Source organism: Hyla sarda, chromosome 6, assembly GCF_029499605.1.
Source record: "Hyla sarda isolate aHylSar1 chromosome 6, aHylSar1.hap1, whole genome shotgun sequence".
In the NCBI taxonomy this organism is placed as follows: Eukaryota; Metazoa; Chordata; class Amphibia; order Anura; family Hylidae; genus Hyla; species Hyla sarda.
The window spans coordinates 241,374,962-241,401,171 of NC_079194.1; the positions used below are offsets into that span (position 1 = coordinate 241,374,962).

Genomic DNA, 26,210 nt, shown 5'->3' on the forward strand with positions numbered 1-26,210 from the left:
AAGAGGTAACCAAATGGCTCCAAGGTTAGTGTCAAATGGGGTTCTTTTATGGTGGCTCCTTATTACTCTACAATCTGTGTACCTATAGAGGTTGCAAAATGACAACTTCCACCATGCCTGGACAGCCATTGGCTGGAGGTTGTAGTTTTGCAACAGCTGGAGGCACCCTAGTTGGGAAACACTGCTTTTGAGTCTAGGCCTAGTGTCATATGGTCCTCTGATGGGCCAGTCCGATCCTGAATTTTCATTGAAGAGTCAAGGCCTATACATGCATCAATTTTTATTGTTGCTTTGCTTATCAGGAGTGTAACCGAGAAAAATTGAAATGGAAAGTTTTGGACCCACCACTGGTTTTGGCTAAAAATACTGGCCGTGTGCCGCCCTAGTGCATCACATAGTATGCCAATGTAGAGAGAGAATTGACTGCACTCTATTCTAAATGAAATGCGTTGTACAGCCTACCACCATCATTGCTGGATGCAGTCTGTTATACAAGCCCTGGTAAGTTATAGAAGCATGTCAGCCTGCAGTAGTGTGGGTAACTGTATCCGGCACATGGTGATGGATCCAGAAGTGTATGTTACATAGTATGTATGTGTGATGCTTAGCAGAGCTATATTACCAAACTCACTGTCGGAGCTGCCATAACAAGGCAGGGGTATGACGCTAATATATGACTTAATAAATGTCAAAGCCTTCATTAGCCCCCCGCCTATCTCCGTGATTAGTTGGCTCCCGCATACAAAACTGTCTTTTTTTTCCCCAAATGTATGTAAGAAAGTAAGCGTCACTGGGTGAAATATACAGTTTTCATTATTACTTACCAATACAATGATTTATACTTCTAATAAGCCACAGTCACATCCTGTAACCGGAGTATGCCAGGGGTGGGCAAGAAACTAGGGCAGCAAAGTGAGTCTGTGCCTCTAGTGAAAGAAACTATAGCTATAACCTAATCTATCTATGGCGGATTAAGGGAAACAGTCAGCAGCTCAAACTTACTTTCTGACAGGTCGCTATATAAAAAGGAATCAAGGTGTGATCAGTGACAGGTCACCCTATTGGGTATGTACACAGACAAATGCTGGACTACACAACCAGGTGACCTTGTCCTTGGGGGACTCTTTTTTTAATCAGCAGTTTCAGGCTGATGCTATGCTCCCTTACTGTATTTTGGGCCATTTGTTGCGTTATGAACTGTTAAAAAAAACACAGACCAAATGCAAAAAATACCTGTAACGTAATTGTAATGTCCCAGTACAGAACATGGTGCTGTGCTACCCTTAGGCCCTGTCAGGTTGAGTCAGTGATCTGGGGGCTCTCCTGCAGTGTCTCCCCTGCTGTTATTATATGTATCATTTGTTGTCATAAGATTATAGTCAGTACAGAGGTCTGCAGGACCTGTGGAGTGTCACATGTTGTGTTATGTTGTCACATGATGTTACCCAGAGAGCACCAGCTTAACCTATGACCCGCAGCTTGACCAATGGGCCTTAGTCCAGCCCCCACTATATAAAGGGGCGGACATTACAATTCACTCTCTTCTCCTCTCTTCTCTTACCACCTGCTATTGAGCACAGCAAACTCCAGAGATCTCGGTGCTAGTGACCAGCATCTGGAAGGCCACAAAGCTACAGTCATTCCAGTAAGTCAAAAGTCTATGTCTGCTGTCACTACAAATAGTCAAGTCCAGTCTATAGCCAAGCCTGAAGTCAAATCTCTAAAGTCCACTACAAGTATAATTGGACCCAGCAAGCTGCGAGGTCCTTTTGGGTTCCTGGCCACCTCTCTGGGATTCTGACCTAGCTGTGAAGATAATTCCATCTGTCTTAACTCAGTAAAGCCTCCGTTAAACCATACCAGGTTGTGGACTCTCCTTTCACTAACTAGCCATTGGAATAGCAAAGATACTGTTTTTGTGTGGTTCAGATACCTAAAAACCACTCTAGCATCACGAACACTAGGGGTTCACAACATCTTGCCCCAGGGGTTAATACCATCTGGCCCCACCACCTACACCGCTACACCCAGTGGTCCCGCCATACACCATGGGGCACCACATAATGTCATTAAAAAATGTGAGACTGGGAACACCAATTTATTTCTAGTACCTGGAAACCATAGTGGTTACCCCAAAAAGGATAGTGAGTGAGGAGAACTGCGGCCCAGGTAAAACTTTAGTATGATGTGTACTCTTTGTGGCATTCTCTAATATGGTGACCACTGAGAACATTGGTTGGCACATAAACCCCAGCCTGCCTAATAAAACAAAACATTCTTTAATTCACTTTTCTCTGCTCCTTTATAGCCTCCGGTATCAGGACCCCCTGTCTCTGACCAGTCTTTGCTGACAGTCTGCTTCCAGGAGCCAGCCAGAGCCATGGATGTGACATCACAGTGCCGCTCATCCAATCACTGACTGCAGCAGGGTCTTTCCTCAGCTAGTGATTGGCAAGCGGCACTGTAAGTTTCCCCATCTGCAGGCGCTACACCTTTCAGCTTAGGGGGAAAGCAGTGTCACCAGCCACCAACAGAGCACCCTGATACTGGAGCTACGAAAGAGTGGAGAAAGGTGAGTTGAAGTTTATTTTTGTTTTATTAGGCAGGCTAGGGACAGTAGATTAAAATAAATCCATCGGACAACCCATCTCACTTCTTCAAAAGCCATTTTAATGCTTATATCATATGCCCTCTTTTATGACCGTCTTATCAATCAGGGTGGGGCCTCATGGAGGACTTTGGAAAATCCCTTTTTGTTAACTGGGTCACCAAAAAACAAGCTGGTCGCAGAGTCTACTGCCATCTGGAACCACCAGTGATCACCCAGCACCCATGTTCTGGATATCCCTGGAACGCCACCACTGGAGAAATAAAGCATTATGTATCACTCATTAAAATCATTGAGCTTTTTATGAATTGCACAGATGAAGCAGGTCTTCTCCTTCTCCAGAGACTATTTTTGAAGTGGCTCCTCCCTCTTTTTAGGAAGATGAGGATCCTGAATGAGTGAGCCCTTTTTATTTAAGCGATGCCCGGAGAGACAGAGGTAGGTAACTGCCGCATAGGGCATGTATATCCTCAGTGCATACACTAGCAACAGCAGCAGGACTCGCTTGCGGAATCACTGTTATGAAATCTTCCAATGCTCGACCCCTTATAGATGAAAATACAGTTCATACCACGTAAATGAAGGAAGAAACAGAGGGAGCACTCACGATTAGGAAGTAATTTCAAGCGGTGTCTTTATTCTTGGACATCGTGCAGTGCATACACATCATAGAGCGGCATGCCAGGAACCCACGAATGGACTAGGACTAGCTAGTCCGTTCGCGGGTTCCTGGCGTCCCGCACTATGAAGTGTATGCACTGCACGATGTCCAAGAATAAAGACACCGCTTGAAATTACTTCCTGATCGTGAGTGCTCCCTCTGTTTCTTCCTTCAATTGCCTTTTTATTTAAGGCTGCCGTCACATCACGATTGGGGCATATGGCAGCCGGATCTGGCGGTAGAATTTGAAAATAGGCGAGATCACGGTTTTCAGTCAGGCAACAAAAACAGATACGATCCAAAAATCATCCGAACTGAGTCACTAGCTGACTCAGTCCGGCTCATTGAAACAAATGGAGTACGGCACGGGTCCAACAGGGGTATGGCAGCAGCCAGTTTTCAGATCCACCCGCCGGATCCTGCTGCCGTATGCCACAATCGTGATGTGAACGTAGCCTAAGGCTACATTCACACGGCGGAATGTCTGCGCGGAATTCCAAAGGAGTCCCATTTATTTTCAATGGAGTTCTACTGCACTGCGCAATGGAGTCCGCAGAAGATAAGACTTGTCTATTCTTTCTGTGTATTGCGCTGGTAAATGCATCTATGAGATGGCGCATTTCAAACTGGTCCTCTTACCCGCCCAATCATGCAAATGTGCGGAATGTCCACCTGTATTTTCCGGGCAGACATTCCGCACATTTTCGGCTGTGTGAACCTGCCCTAACTTAGAATCTTTTTAACGCAAACAACCTCTTTACCTCTGACCAGGTCCAGCCATATAAACCAGCAGACAAAATAAAACATCTCTAAGTCAATTTATATCATAGAAAAATACTATTTTGAGATTGTCCGTCGTCTCAACATTATGTAAAACAGCAATTTCCTTAAACTCCTCTAGTCTATACAATAAGGCACCTGTGAGCATCCGCTGCCAGCTGTGTACATGAAGCCAACAATAGACTTTGCCCGGCATGGCCCTAACCACCATAATGCTTTCTATGTCTATATTTAACATAAAGCAGATTAAGTACAATGTAATTAAAGGACACTCCAAAAACGCATATTAACAAGGCACGCTGCGGCTCCGTGACACGGCCATTTCTGGAAGCCAACTACTGTTATCTCAGAAATGTTGTACTCAGTGAATTGGACAGCGGTCTACATCCCGCTGTCCCAGACAACCCCCTTGGGCTGTGCACATGTATCCTTTCACAGTTAGAAATGGAGAAAAAAATATGTCGTTTACCTCAGTGGATTTGTGCTGATGAACATGTTCACATTGTCTCCTGGGCCTTGAACGGCAGCTGCTGAATGCTATCAGACTTTGTGTATGACAGAAAGCAGCTTACAGCTTTCTCAGCATAGCCATTGGGCCTTTACTATGCTCTTATAGACTTGAGCACAGCCATTGTCTGGTATGAAGAGGGCTATGGAATAACTATATTACTGCAGGCTCGCTCATACATAGAAAACAACATGGCTAATATCAGTATGAAAAGCTTAGCCAACCTGTGACTACCCGGCTGACCCTAAACTGCATGGCTGGCAGGACATACTATAGGGTAGTGATCCCCAACCTGTGCCTCTCCAGCTGAGTATGACTTAAGCCAGTGGTTCCCAACCAGGGTGCCTCCAGCTGTTGCAAAACTACAACTCCCAGCATGCTCGGACAGCCAACGCCATGCTGGGGGTTGTAGTTTTGCAACGGCTGGAGGCACCCTGCTTCGAAAACGCTGCCTTAAAGGGGTTATCCAGGAAAAAAACTTTTTTTTTTTTTAGATATCAACTGGCTCCAGAAAGTTAAACAGATTTGTAAATTACTTCTATTAAAAAATCTTAATCCTTTCAGTACTTATGAGCTGCTGAACTTGAGTTGTTCTTTTCTGTCTAAGTGCTCTCTGATGACACGTGTCTCGGGAAACGCCCAGTTTAGAAGCAAATCCCCATAGCTAACCTCTTTACTCTGTGCAGTTCCCAAGACAAGCAGAGATGTCAGCAGAGAGCACTGTTGCCAGACAGAAAACAACAACTCAACTTCAGCAGCTGATAATTATTGAAAGGATTAAGATTTTTTGATAGAAGTAATTTACAAATCTGTTTAACTTTCTGGAGCCAGTTGATATAAGAAAAAAAGTTTTTTCCTGGATAACCCCTTTAAGCTATGTTACCACACAACTTATTAAGGTTAGTGCCATATGAGGTTCTCTTTAGAGATGAGCGAACTTACAGTAAATTCGATTCGTCACGAACTTCTCGGCTCGGCAGTTGATGGTTTATCCTGCATAAATTAGTTCAGCCTTCAGGTGCTCCGGTGGGCTGGAAAAGGTGGATACATTCCTAGGAAAGAGTCTCCTAGGAATGTATCCACCTTTTCCAGCCCACCGGAGCACCTGAAAGCTGAACTCATTTATGCAGGAAAAGTCATCAACTGCCGAGCCGAGAAGTTCGTGACGAATTGAATTTACTGTAAGTTCGCTCATCTCTAGTTCTCTTATTACTTTAGAGCAGTGGTCTCCAAGCTGTGGACCTCAAGTTAATGCAAGACTACAACTCTCAGCATGCCCAGACAGCTGTTGGCTGGGGGTTATAGTTTTGAAACAGCTGGAGGCACCCTGGTTGGAAAACACTGCCTTGAGCTATGTTACCACACAATTTATTTTTAGCAGTTTTTTTTAACTTGCAGGAAAAAAAAAAACGCCACAAAAGAAATCCTGAAATTTTTTTCTGGAACATTTTTTTTTTTTACCCCAGTGTTGTTATCATTACAAGTCATGTTATTCATTGCTCATGTGACTCAAGAAGCTGTTCTGAAGAATTGGACGGGGAAAAGAAAATGTTAGACCCACTTTGACCCTGATTTATCAAATGTGTGACAGAAAAACTAGGGAGATTTTTCTCACAACAACCAATCATAGCTCAGCTTTCACTTTACCAGAGCTTGTTAAGAGAGGAAAGCTGAGCTGTGATTGGTTGCTATGGGAAAAAGCTGAGCTGTGATTGGTTGCTATGGGGAAGAAGCTGAGCTGTGATTGGTTGCTATGGGGAAAAAGCTGAGCTATGATTGGTTGCTATGGGAAAAAGCTGAGCTGTCATTGGTTGCTGTGGGCAAAATCTCTCTAATTTCTCTCTCATACATTTTAGGGCAATTGGGAGAGATTTATCAAAACCTGTGTAGAGGAAAAGTTGACCGGTTACCCATAGCAACCAATCAGATCACTTCTTTCATTTTTTAGAGGCGTTTATCGTATAAAATTATTTTTACATATACGCAGTAGCTTAGGAATAGTGTAAAAAGATCGAGAAACTTAAAAACAAATATTTTTTTTTATAGACAAGAACATGTGAAAACTTACTATCATACGTCTGACAGATACAATTTTTAGTTTTGAATTTGATATGATTTATTTTTTTACATACAATTTAACACGTTTCAACAACGTATCCGATGGATGCAAATATCGTGATGTGAAAGTGGCCTTAGATTGCCCTATAGATGGTCACCAAACAATGAACCAAACTGGTTTTAGGTTGCTGAGACAACCAAAAGGACAGTTACCCAAATACAATACTCGGCAACACATGAAAGTATGCAAAAGTATATAAAGCTTTATTGAGAATACAAAAATACTTACACTTAAAAGCAATGCATGGACACAGTGCACAGAACTGAATGAAAGGCAGGAGATACAGCTAAACACATTGGGAAATTGGATAAAGACAAATGCATATGTATGCACAAATACACTAGCATGAAACACATTGAAGAGGGTGAATGAAGACCCTAACACAGGATGATTCAGAATGTACAAGCATACATAACACAAAAAAAGGAATAGTCACCAATGTGGAGCCATGTACCACCTGCACTTACCCCAATGTACGTTTCGCACTGCTGCGCTTCGTCAGGGGGCGTGTGCCCCCTGACGAAGCGCAGCAGCACGAAACGTACGTTGGGGTAAGTGCAGGTGGTACATGGCTCCCCATTGGTGACTAGCATGAACACATTGAAGAGGGTGAATGAAGACCCTAACACAGGATGATTCAGAATGTACAAGCATACATAACACCAAAAAAGGAATAGTCACCAATGTGAAGCCATGTACCACCTGCACTTACCCCAACGTACGTTTCGCGCTGCTGCGCTTCGTCAGGGGTCATGCGCCCCCTGACGAAGTGCAGCGGCGCGAAACATACGTATATGCATTTGTCTTTATCCAATTTCCCAATGTGTTTAGCTGTATCTCCTGCCTTTCATTCAGTTCTGTGCACTGTGTCCATGCATTGCTTTTAAGTGTAAGTATTTTTGTATTCTCAATAAAGCTTTATATACTTTTGCATACTTTCTTGTGTTGCTGAGTATTGCATTTGGGTGATTGCCTTATAGATCTTTAGTCGGAACATCAGGCTTTATGCACGGAATCTGTATATGGTAGTAATGCATTTTAGTGAGGAAATGAATACCGCCATGTAAAAACATGACACAGCCTGTTATCAGTGCTGCTAGGGGATGAGATAAAGCACCCCCACGTGGCACTACACAGCATGCTATACAGAATTCATTACCGTTCTATATTGTGCTTCCCTGCTATAAACCAACATTCACATGGTGAAGTGAGTGAGGCCTCAGTGTCCCCGGGATGTCTTATACATTCTCTACGAGAAATGACTGAGAGACTACAGGGCAAGACAGAAAGATGAAGTTGACAGGAGGTTGTAATGATGGATTGTAAACTAAAAGACATAATATGACTGTAAATGGAGCATATACTCATGTATGATGGGTAACTTGTCATGTACTATCACAAAAGTTTAATGTACTGTGCAATATTCAATATGACTTTGCTATTGCTGTGTTTCTATCTATCTATCTATCTATCTATCTTAAACATTGCATGTTTAGTTCTTTGATCTGATATGTGTGAACATTTATCACCAATGCTCTGTTAAATGAATACTCCGAGATAGGAAAACGTATCCGCTATCCTAAGGATAGGGGATCAGTGTCAGATCGCGGGGGGTCCAACCACTGGGACCCCCTGCGATCTCCCGCCCGGCGCCCCAGCTCTCTAGCTGACACCCCCCCTCCATGCAGCTCTATAGGGGAGCCAGAGATGCCTAAGTGCAGCGCTCTAGCTCTCCTATAGAGATACATTGAGGGTGCGTGTCGGCCATCGCTTCTTGCAGTGGTCGATGCGCTCCACTTAGAAGGAGAGCCGGGGTGCTGGGCGGGAGATCGCGGGGGTTTCCCCCTTCCTCCCCTGCAATCTGACATTTATCCCATCTTTAGGATAGGGGATACGTTTTTCTATCCAACGAGGGGTCACTTACTTAAATGTGTCCAGTAGGTCCTGAGATATGTCCCCCAGAAGATTCTCTGCTGATTTTAGTGAATCGCATGCAGGGGGCGGGACATCACCAGCTTATTTTACATATTAATTGTCTGTGACTCCACATTCCAGTAAAGTGGAGTCATATACGATGAATATGTAAATTGAGCCAGCAAGGTCCCTCCCCCTGCGCACAATTCACTAAATATAGAAGATGATCTTTTGGGGAACATATCTTAGGACCTACATGACATATTTAAATGGTCACCAACCTTTTTTATTTTTTATATGTTGTAGTACTTATGTACTACAATATATCTCTAATATAGATTCATTATTTATTTTTTTTTTTTATTAAAATAGTGTATTTTACATTTGAAAACTGGCCACTAGGGGTCTCTCTCCTCGTGGCCAGCGGGAGCCTGTTGTGACGTCAGTACTGAATTAGGACCATGCCGGCCGGGCAATCGGTCCTAATTCAGTCAGCCTGCTCTCGCTCCCTGCCTGTCAATCAGACAGGCAGGAGCGAGCACTGTGAACGCCGGGTCTGCGCTCATTGGCTGCCTGCCCCCGGCATGTACAGTCTGAATCTCAGTGCTGCGCTGATGCCCCAGGACTGTACATGTCCTGTACGGGTATGTGAGGTCTTATTTCACTTACCTGTACTTTGTTTCGGTCCCGTGTTTCGGCAGTGAGCACAGCAGGTGGGTGATGCTCCTTTACTCCTCCTCCCTGGATAACACTACACTGCTTAACAGGGAGGAGTAGACCCCGGAGCAGCCTGCCGTGCTATTGGCCGCTCATCTATGTGTTCTCCCGACAGGAGTGCAGCATAGATGAGGTGAGGGCGGAAGTCGGCACCCAGTAGGCGTCAGTGACGTCGTGCCTGCTGGGGAAGTCGGCTTCCAGCAGAGGTACACATACGAGCTGAAGATGAGCCATTTGTAAGGTAGACATTTTTTTTTAAAGGCAGGGAGGGGGTTAGGGATAGATTAGCAATAGGTAGGGACAGTAAAAAAAATACAGATGGTGGGAGCTACTCTTTAAGTAAGTGACCCCTTGTTGGACTCCTGTTCACCCACACTATAACCCAGTGTATTGGGTGAACAAGCTGACAGTTTTCCATTTAATAGCATATTTTAGAAGTATTTACTACATATGGCAAACAGCATAGTGTTTTCACCCTAATATCTATGCCCGATCCAATCCCCTCTCAATGAAGAAATGCTTTGTGTAGATATTGTATTCATTGCTCATCTAGCTTCGATGATTTGTCTACATGGGTCGAGGGCCCCACTCTATTCTCATGTTTTATCATGTAATAATAATCTAATAAACTATCCTTTTCTATTACACACACATATATAGATCGTGTAACCATTGCTGAAGCAATATTCTGGAAGAATGGATTTCATGCTGCTTCCGGCTGCACTAGGCTCTGCCTCTGTGATATCATCATGGACTGGCAGAGAAATCCTGAGCACACTGCAGGTCATTGGTGTCAGTGGGATCTTAATATGGATTATCGGAAAGTAGCTGCAGGAATGTGCATGGATTCCATGATCATCTACATCAAATCCCTCAATCACGCAAAGATTTGGCATAAAGGGGTTACAGCTTTAGTATAATCCTTTAAAGCTTTATGCAGAAAATCTCCCGGGATTACAAGCAGGTTTGGTCAACCATGCACATTAATAAGCAATTAGCAGTGGAGCTGCAAATAGAATTTAACTCTTATGCCTGGGAACAGAAATTTGAAGGTTTAATGTAAGTACGGTATGTAAAACAAAACCTATAGATATTATCGGGCAGATGATGATGCAGCTTCTAAGGGTTTACTCACACTACATATTTTCTGAATGGAACGCTGCTTTAGAATTCCGCTAGGAAAATGTGACGCAGCAGTTACCCATTGTTCTCAATTATACTGCACTATTCACATTATGGAATTTTCCCCAGACGCTGCCAAAAGAATTAACTTTGAGACGGTGCATTTACAAACGGCTGCTTGTTTTACCGGTGCACCCCCTGCTCTCCATTACAATATACGTCGGTATCCTATTTTTGGAGGGATGCCGACGGATACATCTGACAGAATCACATAACACCACACCCACTTGGTGATTTTCACTCTTTTTTTTTTTTTTGCTGCTGTTTTTCGAAGGTTTTGGGCAGTTTTCCAAAATTGCAGCATGTTGAGACTGTTTTTTTTCACATATCATTTTTTCACATAAAAAAAGCAAAAATAGCAACAAAGAAAAAACACCATTAATTAAAAGCCATGTGGGTTTAGTATTGGCATTTTTTTCTGGCTTTCCCCCCCCCCCCATTTCATCTATAGAAATCCTTGAGTCACATGATGAAAGAATCACATGCCTTGTCATAATAAAAATGCAGGAAAGAAAGGCCAAGACTAAAATCCACTAATTTTGAAAAGGCGCCACAGAAACTGCATAATGAAAGTGCAAAATGACAGGGCAGAAAAAACACCAGAAAAAAACCTAGCCTTAATGCTGCAGATTATGTGGTAAATCCGCAGTAAACACCCTAAGCATGACCCTTCACTAAAAATGTTCACTAAAAATGGCAGGGGCCTAATTAAATGGGCGTTCAGCATGAAACCTTAGGTATGTGTGATCTGTGAGGATTTTTTTCTTCTTCATCCTTTGCCAGCATGATGCCAAGTTATAATATCGTGAAATCTTTTTCTATTACCTCCCTGCACTATTTTGACCCGTTTTCATGTACAGGACCCACTATCGGAAGTGCTATATGTCTTTGTTTTACTATTGTCTCTTTTCCAGTATTCCAGAGACAATATGTCATCAGTCACATGGTCTCCAGTATGTCACAGTGGGTGGACAGCAGGGTAAAGGGATTTACTGAAGTAATGCTATCCACCAACCCACTACAGCATAATCATGCGCCCCTGAAGACCATGTGACTTATGACAAATTGGGCCTCATTTACTAAGGCTTTTTAGAGTAGGTTTTGCAGGTTTTTTGTGTCGCATGTGTCGTGAGCCAGAATTTCCAAAGAAGAATGCAAAAAATCCTATTAACTCTCCACCTTACTCAGTAAACCCTACAAAGGGACATGTCCATCAGGGAAAATGGGCGTGTCTAAAAAAAAAACACCTACATTTTCTTAAGAAACCTAAAAACGTACTAATGTTTCCACATAAAATGTGGTGGATTTGAGCTCTGGAAAACCTGACAGCTCAGAGCATGTATAAAAAGGAGTAAAAGGTAGGGAAAATTGCCAAATACAAGATACAGTAGTAAATACCATGGGGAAAAAAAATTGTCAGAAACAAAACTACACTCCACTCTGGAATGTTGGGAAAGGTCAGAGACACCAGTCATATAAAGACTTGCACTACAGTACTTCTGGGTGTGGGTCCCCTGCATAAAACGAGTACAAATCGGCACAAAGAGGTAATAGAAGCACAAACATACTACACTGCATTATAACTTGGCATAATGGGCTAAAAGGATAAAGGAATCCTGGAATACCCCTTTAAGATTGCATCTCCAAGCCCACATTTACCTTAGGAACTTTTGGAAGGCAGCTATTTCGGATGCAGCATCATTCACTAGTTTATGAAAAGACAGTAATATGCATAAATATATGCAACTATCTGGCAGTGTTATTTATACAATGTACAACTACTTAAATCGGCATGGTCAGATCAAAAAACTTTTGATATCTTTTTAATGATTAAAATTGAAGACTTTTTGGAATATGCTTTATAAAAAAAAAAAAAAAAAATATATATATATATATATATATATAGTAAACAAAATGGGCCCTGAAAATCCCACCACTAGGGGTCCCCATACCTAGTGAGACACCAACGAGTCCCCATGGGCAAGGCTGCATGAGACCATTTATATGTACATGATCAGGATTAGGTACTAAGTAACTTATACATTTTTCTGTGTGTGTGTGGTGGGGGGGATCTGACGGGTACACTTTAATTGGCCACTATATAGTAACTTAAAAGGCGTAAGCAACATCAAACCTAAGACTGACCCTGAATTGCATTCTCTTCAATGTAGTTACACCTAACTAGTATAGTTGTGTTGCTAAATGTGCCCTACGTGTGGTGGTGCTCCAGGGGACCACAACCCTCGCTGTCATATTCCCTGCAGATTACAGTGGATCGCTGGGGGTCCTGGCAGTAGGACAATGTGTGATCCCCTTTTTTTTGGAGGGCAAATTCCTAGTGTAAAGGATGCTACTGTACAGGTTGCTGCTCTTGAAGCCCAAGAATGGCCTAATGACAACATCTGCAGGCTGTGTGATGTACTGCACTTCATTAAGTACACAATATTATGTCTACAGTTATTTTATGTAAACTTTCTATAGCAAAAAGAAATTAATTTCAGACAGAGAACGTGCTTTTACAAATGTATTCAATGTAATCCAGTACTGATCTGCTACTTCAAAGAGACTTAAACCAAGCTTGCTTGTGTGTGTTAATATAAGTCTTTACTGTTGACTACTTTTTCTGTGTATGATCCTAGAGTCAAAAGAACTGAAGATGAAAGATTTCGGTTACAGCGGGAGAACTGATGGACACCTGCGGTGCTGCTTGCCATGTAGATTGCACTGTTTCTAAGATACTGGAACATGATGCGGTCTGGCTTACACAGAAAGTTCACTAGTTGACAGCGAAAAATATTCAGCTTAATGCTCCTAGGCAATGCACAGCTGTGTTCACACTATTCAGTAGTGGGTGCCTCTAAAACCTAAATATAGAAATACAGGGCATATGGGCAACTTTGGTTTGAGGGAACCTGTTACATTGAAAATGTAGTCTAACCTGCAGGCATTAGGTTATAAAGCAGGAGGAGCTAAGCAGATTTATGGAAATCTCTGCTTGTTCGGGGTCAAGTAGTCATGTGGGTGGTCCTACTCAGTGATTGACAGATATCTGTGCTAAGTGTAAATATAGAGAGAGCTGTCAATCACTGAGTTGGACCGCCCACTTGACTACTTAGCCAAGAATGAGCAGAGGTTTACATGTATAAAAAGTTATCCTGGAACTATTCCCATAATGCTGTTTATTAATCTGTTCAGCTTCTTCTGTTCTGACTTATGCAAATTGGACTGTGTTTTCAATGTGTAATATATATATATATATATATATATATATATATATATATATATATATATTGAGACAGTGGCAGACTGGTCATTGGCGTTGGGGATTGCTATATTTAATTTTTTCCCAGTGTACCTGTTATATGTGGACACTAGATTTCAGAAAGCGTATACCCCAGTGTGAAAGTAGCCTTGGCTTGCTAGGGAATTTGTTAAGTCATATTATCAAGCTTTGATCTTGATGGGATGAAAGGCAAGTTTGGCAGTGGGGCCTTTAATTCCCCTTCCTGGGCCAGTCTAGATTTTTTAGATTAGCCCCAAATCAGTACAGGTGCTGAAGCTGATTAATACTGGGCTGACAAAAGGTATTAACGAGTCTGCAATGAGAGGCATGATGTGGGCAGCCTAAAAACCTGGGCATTTACCTTGTATGAGTAACACATTTTAGGTGACTGTTTTGTTAGGCGGCTTGTAGTAAGCCACCTGTACACAGAGGGAAGATTTTGTGTAGTTAGGGGTGGACACGGAGGATTTATTTTGTATTTGTTTGTGCCTACTGAAAAATAAAACCAGAAGCCTTGTTACACGTTACTACCTTGTCTCTGACTTAAAATTAACAGAAGGCCACCAATTGACCAAAAGACATTGTAAGTCAAGTAATGATATTTTTTTGATCACTGTCAGGTTCTGCACATGGAATTCTATACGAACATTACACAACAGTAAAGTCATTATCTAGATAGATGAGATAAATCTTGATGAAGTGATGGTATCTTAAGCCACAATTAAAAGACAGAGTAATTGAGGTGATAGATCAAGATAATTCATTGTTATTCAAGGGGTAAACAAGATATTTTTCATTGACATGTAATTTCCTATTGCCTCACTGGGGGTTATGCTTCAACCACCACTAGATAATCATAATTTAAAGAGTTTGCTTTAGTAAGAATACACTTGGGTTTGTTTTTGTCATCTCTTCATTCGTGTTGGGACCTTCCTTTGCTAAGTAACACATTTACAAAGAGGGCTAACGTGCTGTATTTTTATAGCTTGATAAATATACTTAGGTGGCTGAATTTTCATTAAATAGACTGTCATAACATCATCAGCAGATATTGAAACTGTGAGAATTAACACCCACATGTCGATGGGGAATCAAGACTGAAATATGTTCTGCTCTTCACTCTAGCGGGCTCAGGACTGAGGCTCTGTTTTCTTTTCATGGTTTTATATTTGGAAGATCTGCGTGACAGACTGCGGTTCAATGACAGCATTAATGTGTTAATATATGTAGCGTGGTATAGGAAGAATAAAAATAACCTCAGAGTGAAAATTGGACCACTTCATTAACACTGTGTTAACTTCGAAAAGCAATTCCAGCCAAATGTCTGCATTTCTCTTCACACTTCTCAGCTGGAGATGATTTAACTAGAAAGCTTCCATTGATGGGGTCTTTGTGCCTGGATTGCTATTTTTCTGGGTATTGGCTGGTGTGGCACACTTACTGAAGAGTGCAGCAGCAATGGAAATAATTACTGTGTAAGTGTCACATTGATGTAAAAGAAAAAACACACTCACACACACACACAAAACACACACAAAACACACACACTTGTATATTTCATAAATAAAATACATTTTCTTTCATCAACAAAGGGAAAAATTGAATAGAAGCACTGACAGAGAAAAAAGCCTCCCATTCATGTCCCGGACAAGCCCCCTGGTGTCAAATCCTTTATATTCCACAGCTCAAGGACAGTACTGCACATAATAATTTTCTTGTTTTACTAACAGTCTCTTCATGTTTTTTATGCTTAGTTTAAGGTTATAATAGTTTCTATTTGTACCATATTGCTAATATGTTTACATAAAGTAATATATACAGTACCTCTAGAGAAAGAGAAAATATCTAAAATCTATTTCTGACTGACTGACTGAAAATAGAAGAAGCTCTTTGTAAATCTCCATTCACTCGGCAGAATTTTCGAGCTGAATTTTTTGCTGAATTCCACTTGGAAATTCTGCCATGTGAATGGGGCCTTGCTCTTCTTATTTACACAGAATACTTTTTGAGTCATCTCCACTGTTTGACCACACATTTAAGTTTTTTAAATTAACTATACTAATTTTAAGCAATCAAAAATGTGTTAAATGTCGTCCAATCTGCCAGTATATTATAGAGCAGGAGTAACTGAGCAGCTATATATTTTTCTGGGGAAAAAATTCCCTAGTAGTAGTAATTTATGGATTGAAATACCCGCTCATTTTGGGCATAAAGGGTACCTCTAATGACTTTCCCGGTTCAAGGATTTCTGTTTAAAATTCCCCAGCAACTTCTAATGCCTGACTGCTCCTAGACTAGCATGCTCTGGGGACAGATTTCCCAGATGCCCGATAGACTTGTATGGGGAAATTTAAAACAGAAATCCTTGCGTGGGGATAGTCATTAGTGTAGCCTTCACTATCTACTTTAACCTACAAAAATAACTGCCGGTCACTGATTAGGACCACCAACTGGATTAATAAGCATAGTCTATGGGACTTTGGGTACATTACTTTATTCTCGAGCGGCAGAGATTGCCTGAGACTTTTAAACCTCCTGCAGCCATACCAATGTGACGGTAAAGTATGATTTAACTGTCTGGCAGGCAGGTAAAGAAAATAGTGCAGAGGACAAAATATAACGATGGGATATGAGTATTGGGTATATAAGTAGGATATAAGGTTGGGATATGAGGTCAGGATATGGAGGTCAGGATATGGTGATTGGATATAAGGACAAGATATAAGGATGGGATATGAAGACAGGATATGAGGATGAGATATGAAGATCGGATAAGGAGGTCGGCATATGAGGACGGGATATGAGGTAAGGATAAGAGGACAGGATATGAGTAGGGGATAAGGAGGATGGAATATGAGGGTGAGATATAAGTATGAGAGCATCTTTGTTGCTTTTCCTCTCCTAAATTATACAAATCTTTTTTCACAAACTTACATATGAATCTGCTCAGCTTGCTTTATGACATACTGCTGGAAGATTGTACTGCATATTGAACATCGACCAGTCAATATCTTCCCATACATACTGATTTCTAAAACTAATTCGAGTATTTTAAGATATATGACAATCTATTAAAACACCACACACAGCTACACTCATGCAAGAATGGACTCTGTACGTAATCGGGATAAGGTTATGTGAAGCGGTGACTTGTGACAAAAGTGAACAATATGATAACATTTTCCATGACATAGAAAATCTGACATTACGACCCCACACAGGGAGGGCACATCCGTGCTCCCCCCGCCTACCTCTTTTCGCCCTGAGTGTTCTGGTTCTGCTGAGACCCATTGTTTTGCAGGTCTGGGATATTGGCAAAGTCGTCCTGCTCGGAGAGCCCCAGAACCAAGGACAGCACCACCATGCGGCCTTCCCTGCCCGCAGACCAAAAGCAAGAGAGAGCAAAGGAGGAAAAGAGACACAACACAGAAGCATCAGCAAAGTAAGAATACAGTAAATACTGACGATAAAGGAAAAGTCATTCTTCATTCCTTAATGCTTGATAAGTTTTATGAAGGAGAATATAAGGAAGTGGTTACAAGGATCATGCAGGAAAGAGACTTAATGGCAAACAGAGCATTAATAGGAGCAGAATTCACTTCTCATTACATCTTAGACTTAAGAAATACTTGAACCGATGACTCATTATGTATGCGGTAAAATAATACCTCTCTCAAGGTTTCCGCTTCCATCTAACTCCTTAACCTATATTTTGTATCTTTCCTAATAGTCATCCATTATGCTATTTTTGAAACTTCACCCATTTCTAAGCAACTTTCCTAATATAATACTCCTATAAGAAGGTTGAAGTAAAGTCAGTTGTTCCTCCATCTTCCTTTTCTTCCTTTATTCATATATCCCTTCATCATCCAGTTCTATATCCATTGTAACCCATTATAATGGACAGTACTAAATATTTCTTTACTTGGATTGCTCAATTTAAACAAATGTTCCTCTATTGTTACAGAGCAGTTTTTCCTATTCAGAGAGCCACCCTGGTGGAAAACAGAGGATAGAAGGGCAATATGGTGGCACTTGCATTTGTCTGCTGCAGACTTACTGTGAAGTAGTTTGTGTCATTAGGAAAAGTCTATGTCATACTGTATTTGTATTGGTAAGATCATTTTTAGGGTTTTATACACATTAGAATGTAATTTGCCATATAATGTGGCAAAGGGAGTCCCTATTGTAGACACTGCATGTGCTGCCTTATGGTACCTTTAAAGGGGTACTCCACTCTTAGACACCTTATCCCCTATCCTAAGGAAAGGGGATAAGATGTCAGATCGCAGGGGCTCTTGCTGTAGTGACCTCCCCGTGATCTCTGGCCTGGCACCCACGTTATCCACTGCACAAAGCAAACTCCGCTCTGTCGGATTATGAGCAACCACAGCTGTCATGTCCCCTCACATAGACATTAATGGAGGAGGGTGTGATGACCACGGCCACCCAAAGCCAAGCACAGCTGGTGTTCTGAATATAAATGTTCAGAATGCCAGGGTGTGAGGCCGGAGATCACGTGGGGTCACAGAGGCCTGACCCCCCGCGATCAGATGGCAATAAGATGTCTAGGGGCGGAGTACCCCTTTAAGATGGATCATATTCTCTTGTAGAAACAACCATTCTAGAGAAGAATACTTACATATTGTGGTATCTAAAACATGCCAGCGCTAGGACCGCTCGGAAACACGTCATATCCATAGACGGCAATGCATCTCCGAGCAGATTTCGCAGAAAGAATTGACCTTTCAATTCTTTGTGCAGCGTCTGGAATCAGAATTTCTGTGGAGATGTTTCCACTGTGGAAATTCAACTGTGTGCATGGTGCTGCAGAATCCCATTGAAAACAATAGGACACTGCTGCACTAGAATTTCCGAGTTGAATTTTTCTGCCATATTCCGCTCGAAAATTCTGCTTCTTCCGCAACTTCATGACCTTCAGCAGCTGTTGCATGTCAGGTTTCCCATTTACTGTGTAGAAAAATCACAGCTTGTTAGGCTTCTCTGACCTTAAAAGCCAAATACAAACCTGAAAAAAAATATTTAAGGGGGTTTTCCAACTACAGGGACCCCCGCCTATCCACAGAACAGAGGGGAATTGTCCCTTGAATGGATTAAGCTTCCAAACAGGGCTCCCATCAGGACTTGGCAATGTTAGGAGGCCCCATAGAGAATAAATTGAGTGCTGGCCATGCATGTGTGCGGTATGCTCAATTTAATTGCAGGACAATTTTCCTCTTCTCTCCAGATTGAAGGGTGGGGGGGGGGGGGGGGGCAGCAGTTGGACCCTCATAGATCAGGTTGTTATTTCCTATCATGTGGATGGTGGATGACTTTTGAAGTTAGGAATACACTTTAGGGTCTATACATTAGGATTTGAGGCTGCAGCTTTGAAGCTGTATTCAGTCCTTCAGTTTACACTGAAATCTGCAGCTTCCAATGGTGTGCATCAAATATGCTCAAGATACTGACCTTTAAGGATAGGGGATAAGTTTCAGATTGCGGGTGGTCCGACCACTGGGGCCCCCATGATCCCTCGTGTCTGGCCCTCGACTCTTTGACGAAATAGCACGTTTTAACCATCGTATGACGCAGCAGCCAACACACCCCCTCAATAGACTAGAATGCAGCGCTCCGGCTCTCCCATAGAGATGTATTGAGGGGGCGTGTCGGCTGTCGCGTCATTCGGTGGTCGGACAAGCCCCATTGCCGCTGACTGCCGGGGTCCCATGTGATCCTGTGAGAGATCACAGGGGGGCCCCAGTGGTCGGACCCCCCGTGATCTGAAACTTATCCCCTATACGTAGGATAGGGGATACGTTTTCTTATCCCGGAGTACTCCTTTAAAGCAAATGTGTGCAAAGCTTTACTGATCAGGTCAGAATTTAGTGCAGGAGTGAAACCTATTAATTTCAAGCACTGCCCTAATACAGTTAGGGAATAACAACTGCACAGAGGGTACTCTTCTTCACTGCACAGAGGGTACTCTTCCTCACTGCACAGAAGGTACTCTTCCTCACTGCACAGAGGGTACTCTTCCTCACTGCACAGAGGGTACTCTTCCTCACTGCACAGAGGGTACTCTTCCTCACTGCACAGAGCATACTCTTCCTCACTGCACAGAGGGTACTCTTCCTCGCTGCACAGAGGGTACTCTTCCTCACTGCACAGAGCATACTCTTCCTCACTGCACAGAGGGTACTCTTCCTCGCTGCACAGAGGGTACTCTTCCTCACTGCACAGAGGGTAGGTACTCTTCTTCACTGCACAGAGGGTACTCTTCCTCACTGCACAGAGGGTACTCTTCCTCCCTGCACAGAGGGTACTCTTCCTCACTGCACAGAGGGTACTCTTCCTCACTGCACAGAGGGTACTCTTCCTCACTGCACAGAGCATACTCTTCCTCACTGCACAGAGGGTACTCTTCCTCGCTGCACAGAGGGTACTCTTCCTCACTGCACAGAGGGTAGGTACTCTTCTTCACTGCACAGAGGGTACTCTTCCTCACTGCACAGAGGGTACTCTTCCTCCCTGCACAGAGGGTACTCTTCCTCACTGCACAGAGGGTACTCTTCCTCACTGCACAGAGGGTACTCTTCCTCACTGCACAGAGGGTAGGTACTCTTCCTCACTGCACAGAGGGTACTCTTCCTCACTGCACAGAGGGTACTCTTCCTCCCTGCACAGAGGGTACTCTTCCTCACTGCACAGAGGGTACTCTTCCTCACTGCACAGAGGGTACTATTCCTCCCTGCACAGAGGGTACTCTTCCTCACTGCACAGAGGGTACTCTTCCTCACTGCACAGAGGGTACTCTTCCTCACTGCACAGGGGGTACTCTTCCTCACTGCACAGAGGGTACTCTTCCTCACTGCACAGGGGGTACTCTTCCTCACTGCACAGAGGGTACTCTTCCTCACTGCACAGCGGGTACTCTTCCTCACTGCACAGAGGGTACTCTTCCTCACTGCACAGAGGGTACTCTTCCTCACTGCACAGAGGGTACTCTTCCTCACTGCACAGAGGGTACTCTTCCTCACTGCACAGAGGGCACTCTTCCTCAATGAACAGAGGGTACTCTTCCTCACTGCACAGAGGGTACTCTTCCTCACTGCAGAGAGGGTACTCTTCCTCACTGCACAGAGGGTACTCTTCTTCACTGCACAGAGGGTACTCTTCCTCACTGCACAGAGGGTACTCTTCCTCACTGCACAGAGGGTACTCTTCCTCACTGCACAGAGGTTACTCTTCCTCACTGCACAGAGGGTACTCTTCCTCACTGCACAGAGGTTACTCTTCCTCACTGCACAGAGGGTACTCTTCCTCACTGCACAGATGGTACTCTTCCTCACTGCACAGAGGGTACTCTTCCTCACTGCACAGAGGGTACTCTTCTTCACTGCACAGAGGGTACTCTTCCTCACTGCACAGAGGGTACTCTTCCTCACTGCACAGAGGTTACTCTTCCTCACTGCACAGAGGGTACTCTTCCTCACTGCACAGATGGTACTCTTCCTCACTGCACAGAGGGTACTCTTCCTCACTGCACAGAGGGTACTCTTCCAAGGCATTGACATGGGAGAGCTAGATCAAAGTATAATAAATATACAAAAACAAAAGTATACCAAACAGCAGAAGTTGTATTGATGGTAAGGATAAATAATATGAGCCTTGGATAAGCACAAATACATTTTTATACATAATAACAACAACGTTGAATGTATTGAAATAGGTATTTTTACATTTGAGACTGGATTTATGGCTTTTTAATCATCGCCTCCATTTTTATCCAAGCACAGTATACCCTATCAATAGTCATTTTGTGAGTTCAAACGTGACTATTATTCTCCCTGTCCATTCACTTCCATAAAGCCAATTATTTTCTCATTACCTTCCATATAGGTAAATGATGGTGTCACTTTGAGTCCTACTCTGATCACTCATGTACTGTCTATCGAATTCCTATACTGCAAACTCTTTAATCTCCCAATACCTCTCATTTCATCTTGTCTCTCTTGTCCAGTGCCATTATTTCTAACCCATCATTCAGTATGTTCCGTAGCTCATATACATTGTTGTTTCTCAAGCCTTTGTGCCTAGGCATAATACTAACCATGAATTATTTCTGTGCCATAAATGAAACACCTTCTGAGTGCCCACCGTTTGACATTCACATATAACTGCAGGGGTTTGCATTAACATGACATGGTAAATGTATCAGGTGATGTTTGACCCAGTTATTCCTTACATTTCTTCAGAAGGTCAGAAAAGAAGGTTTTAATATAAAACGTTAGAACATACCATTACCCAGGTTGCATGTAGGAGGCCAGTACAGAAAAGAACTAAGTTGCTCATGCACAGAGCTCAAGTCCTGAAGGAATGTGTGGGAACTGAGTTCCTGCACTTTTCCACAGCAGGAACACTGTTCCCATTAGCAGGAATCCTGCTGGACCATCCATTTAGTGGAAATCTTGGGTTGAGCTCCCACACTTTTTTTTCCAGGACTTGGCCCCTGCTTATACACCTTCAATAATTGTCAGACTGCTATTTCTTGTATACACATACACGCTTGTCTCATCTGAGAGTGCATATGTTGTCAATAGGAAGAGGAGAGAAAGCCAAACACTTCTGGTGACAGTGGAGAATTGGGAGGTCCCTATACACAATACATAGTTGTCCGCTCCTTTGCAAAGTCATTGGGGGGGGGATTTATCAAATCCTGTGCAGAGAAAGAGGAAAGAGTGGTGCAGTTGCCCATAGCAACAAATCAGATCGCTTCTTTCATTTTTAAAGAGGGCCGTGAAAAATAATAGAAGCGATCTGATTGGTTGCTATAGGCAACTGCACCACTCTTCCTCTGCACAGGTTTTGATAAATCTACCCCATTGAGCTCAGCCAACTTGTGTATGGGGGCCCCATGTCTGGACGGATTTTCTGTCTGGCTAAGAACACTGGGCTCTGTCTGCTGCCGGAGCTTTTTTTAAATTTATTTATTTATTTATTTTTTTATTTATTTTTTTTAGCAAGTCTATGACTCTGGAGCTAAAAATGCAATAATAAACTACACTAAAGTTAAAGGCGTACTCCACCCCTAGACATGTTACCCCCATCCAAAGGATAGGCGATAAGATGTCTAAACACAGGGGTCCCGCAGCTGAGATCCCTACGATCTCTGTGCAGCACCCGGCATTCGTTTACAATGCTGGGTGCGGGTGGCGGGATTTCGCGGCCATGCCCCTCGTGATGTCACGACACACCCTCTCAATGCAAGTCTATGGGATGGGGCATGGCAGCCACCACACCCCTCCCAGAGACTTGCATTGAGGGGGCGTGACGTGACATCACGACACCCGTCGCCTGCTCCAAGCGTTCGGAAAAATATGCTGGGGCAGTGGAGTACCCCTTTACAGCTGATTTTAAGTATTGTCAGATGACTTTTTATCAAAACTGGATATCAATAAAGATATTGATAGTATACTGTTAAGCAATCAATATTCCCCTACTGTGCCCTATCTACAGTACTTATCTGGGCTATGCTCCATTTTACTTTTTACAAGCAGCTGCAACATAATCTCCATTTGGTCTTAATGGATGGCCCAAGTGGGCCCAGTAAATGTCAAGCACAACAGCAAGAGCAGGAAGAGGATCAGACATTGATGGCATAACTTAGCAATAACTACACTCAAAATGCGTTGTCCCCTATAACGTTGTTATCTCATCTATATTCTGTGGTGACAGCTGCCTCCTTTCTATGAGAAATGAAAATTATTTGTCTTCCTCCCAATCCTCTGACTAGCACTATGTAATTATAACATAAATGTTTATTGCCTTATCGTGTAATAATATAAGTACAATTAAATCCTCCCTCCATTTGCTTCTTCATATCCCCCTCAAGACTTTCTCTCGGTACACAAAATATGAATAAAATCTGTAAGATGCAGAACTGTTCCCTTTTGTCTTCCTTGTTTTATATCCTGAGTAACGCTTTTGTTTTTCGCCTTTATGTGTTTTTGTTATAAAGCATAATAAAACAATTAAGATGGATCTATTGACGGACCAGGTTTATTTCTATAGGGCTGAAACAGATGGCTCCATTTATCTCATCTGGATTAGTTATGATCTGTTTCTTTATCATTGACAATTTTCTATTTTTTATCAGTTTTCACATATGTTTAAAGTGCTTCTCAATGATATTAATGATATTTTCAGGTGGTGATTAATGCTGAAAGGAGTTAACATTAAAGGGGTACTCCGGTGGCAAACTTTTTTTTTTTTATCAACTGGTGCCAGAAAGTTAAACTGGTTTGTAAATTACGTCTATTTAAAAATCTCAATCCTTCTAGTACTTATCAGCTGCTGTATACTACAAAATAAGGTTCTTTATTTTTTGAATTTCCTTTTTGTCTGACAGTGCTCTTTGCTGACACCTCTGTCCACGTCAGGAACTGTCCAGAGCAGGAGAGGTTCACTATGGGGATTTGCTTCTACTCTGGACAGTTCCTAAAATGGACAGAGGTGTCAGCAGAGAGCACTGTGGTCAGACAGAAAAGAAGTTCAAAAAGAAAAGAACTTCCTCTGCAGCATACAGCAGCTGTTAAGTACTGGAAGGATTAAGATTTTTAAATAGAAGCAATTTACAAATCTGTTTAACTGTCTGGCACCAGTTGATTTACGGAGTACCCCTTTAACTGTTTACTATATATGCAGAGAACACTCCCCCCCCGCACCTCCCATTACCTGACCTGAAAGGTTTCATTTCGATCTGTACTCCAGTGACATGCAATATGGTTTTCTGTATACGTGTGGATATATGTATATGGTTGTCACAAAAAACAAAGTTACATTATTTCTGGACAACTGAGATATCATATTCTTCTGGATATACTGAATGACACAAGCAGGAATAAAGATTCAGCTAAAGAATCACATGCTAACCCAACATACGTTGCAGTTTTAAGAATGGATAGAGACATTAGAATTAGGGGTAAGTTGTAATATTCATCATATTGGACAAAATCTACATCCCTATGCAAGCTTAAATCATAACTCTAAAGACAAGGAAAAAAATGATTATAGTGCATCCCTGTGCACAATAATCAGTTTTCTAAATGACTATATTTTACAGTATAGCTTGCACATAGCTGTATGGAGTAACTATTGGGCATGCTTCCAGACACTATAGGCGGCCATGAGCAGGAATGAGCTGAACTGGAAATTAAAATAATTTAGAAAAAGGATTATTGTGCAAAGTGTTGCACTATAGTCCTATTTAATCTAACATTACAGTTTCATTACAGTTTGTGCCTGTCATTTGAATTTTTTATTGACAATTCCTAGAGGCATGTCAACTCTGATCGGTCGTGGATAGATTGGTTGTTAAAAGTGAGAAAAGTGCAGCTGACTGAGACAATTTCATTGACTTACGTTGTAAGTTCGCCTCACTTAGCATGCTCTTTTCCCAGCTAGTTCCAGCTATGGTTCGGGGTCTGAACACTTGAATTCCGGTCTTACCCATATGGATATATGAAGATATTTACAGCGGTAAATGCGGGATCTTCTACCTTTTAAGCATACATATTTCTAGAATTCTCGTCCAAGCACCTCCGCATACATCTTCTGGGTTCTGTAGTCAATTGTTTACGGCTCTTATAGATCTGCCTTGTTGTAGGTTATTGCTTGTGCAGCAGGGATTGGTGCCGCTCATGCACTTTATTGCGGACATTGTATTCTCTGTTTAGTAGTTTATATGACACTGACTGTGTGACTGCGAATGTGATATCAATCATACAATATAGTGACAATTCATATTTTTGATTCTATATAAAAGGTCTCATAGGTCTAAGTCTATGAGCTCAAAGCCTCCTACCTTATAAATAATTGTATATTCTATCATTATTTCACCAATTGTCTGGCCTAGTGAATGAACCTACAGGTCCTCAATGTTATAATTATGGCTGTATGTATGTATATATATATATATATATATATATATCTACAGTCATGATAAATATTGAAGAAGACCGCAGCACTCCAAGTAGTAGTGAAAAAACGTGCAGAAGCGTTTATTCCATCAAGTTCAGAAAGGGCAACGTTTCAGCTGCTTACATGCAGCCTTTATCAAGCTTGATATCAGCTTGATAAAGGCTGCATGTAAGCAGCTGAAACGTTGCCCTTTCTGAACTTGATGGAATAAACGCTTCTGCATGTTTTTTCACTACTACTTGGAGTGCTGCGGTCTTCTTCAATATTTATCTAACCAACATCCTGTGACCGGGGATCTGCACCGATAGCACCCACATCTTGAGGTGTGCTTCTCCTATCTCTATTTCCTATCTACAGTCATGGCCGTAAATGTTGGCACCCCTGAAATTTTTCTAGCAAATGAAGTAACACGTTTTGCTATACACATGTTTATTCCCTTTAAACATTGGACATAAT

The 26,210-nt window shown here is 42.3% G+C and overlaps 1 protein-coding gene across 6 annotated transcripts in view; it reads right to left on the reverse strand.

The window, feature by feature from the left end:
* Positions 1 to 26,210, reverse strand: part of SYT7 (synaptotagmin 7) — a 526,341-nt gene that overhangs the window by 114,200 nt on the left and 385,931 nt on the right. For 4 of the 6 annotated variants that reach the window (XM_056526813.1, XM_056526814.1, XM_056526816.1 and 1 more), the window contains one exon: positions 17,024 to 17,146. The exons of the other annotated variants lie outside the window; for them this stretch is intronic. In XM_056526813.1, coding sequence (XP_056382788.1) covers positions 17,024 to 17,146 — 123 coding nt within the window. The remainder of the gene's footprint in view (positions 1 to 17,023; positions 17,147 to 26,210) is intronic. 6 annotated transcript variants of the gene reach the window in all.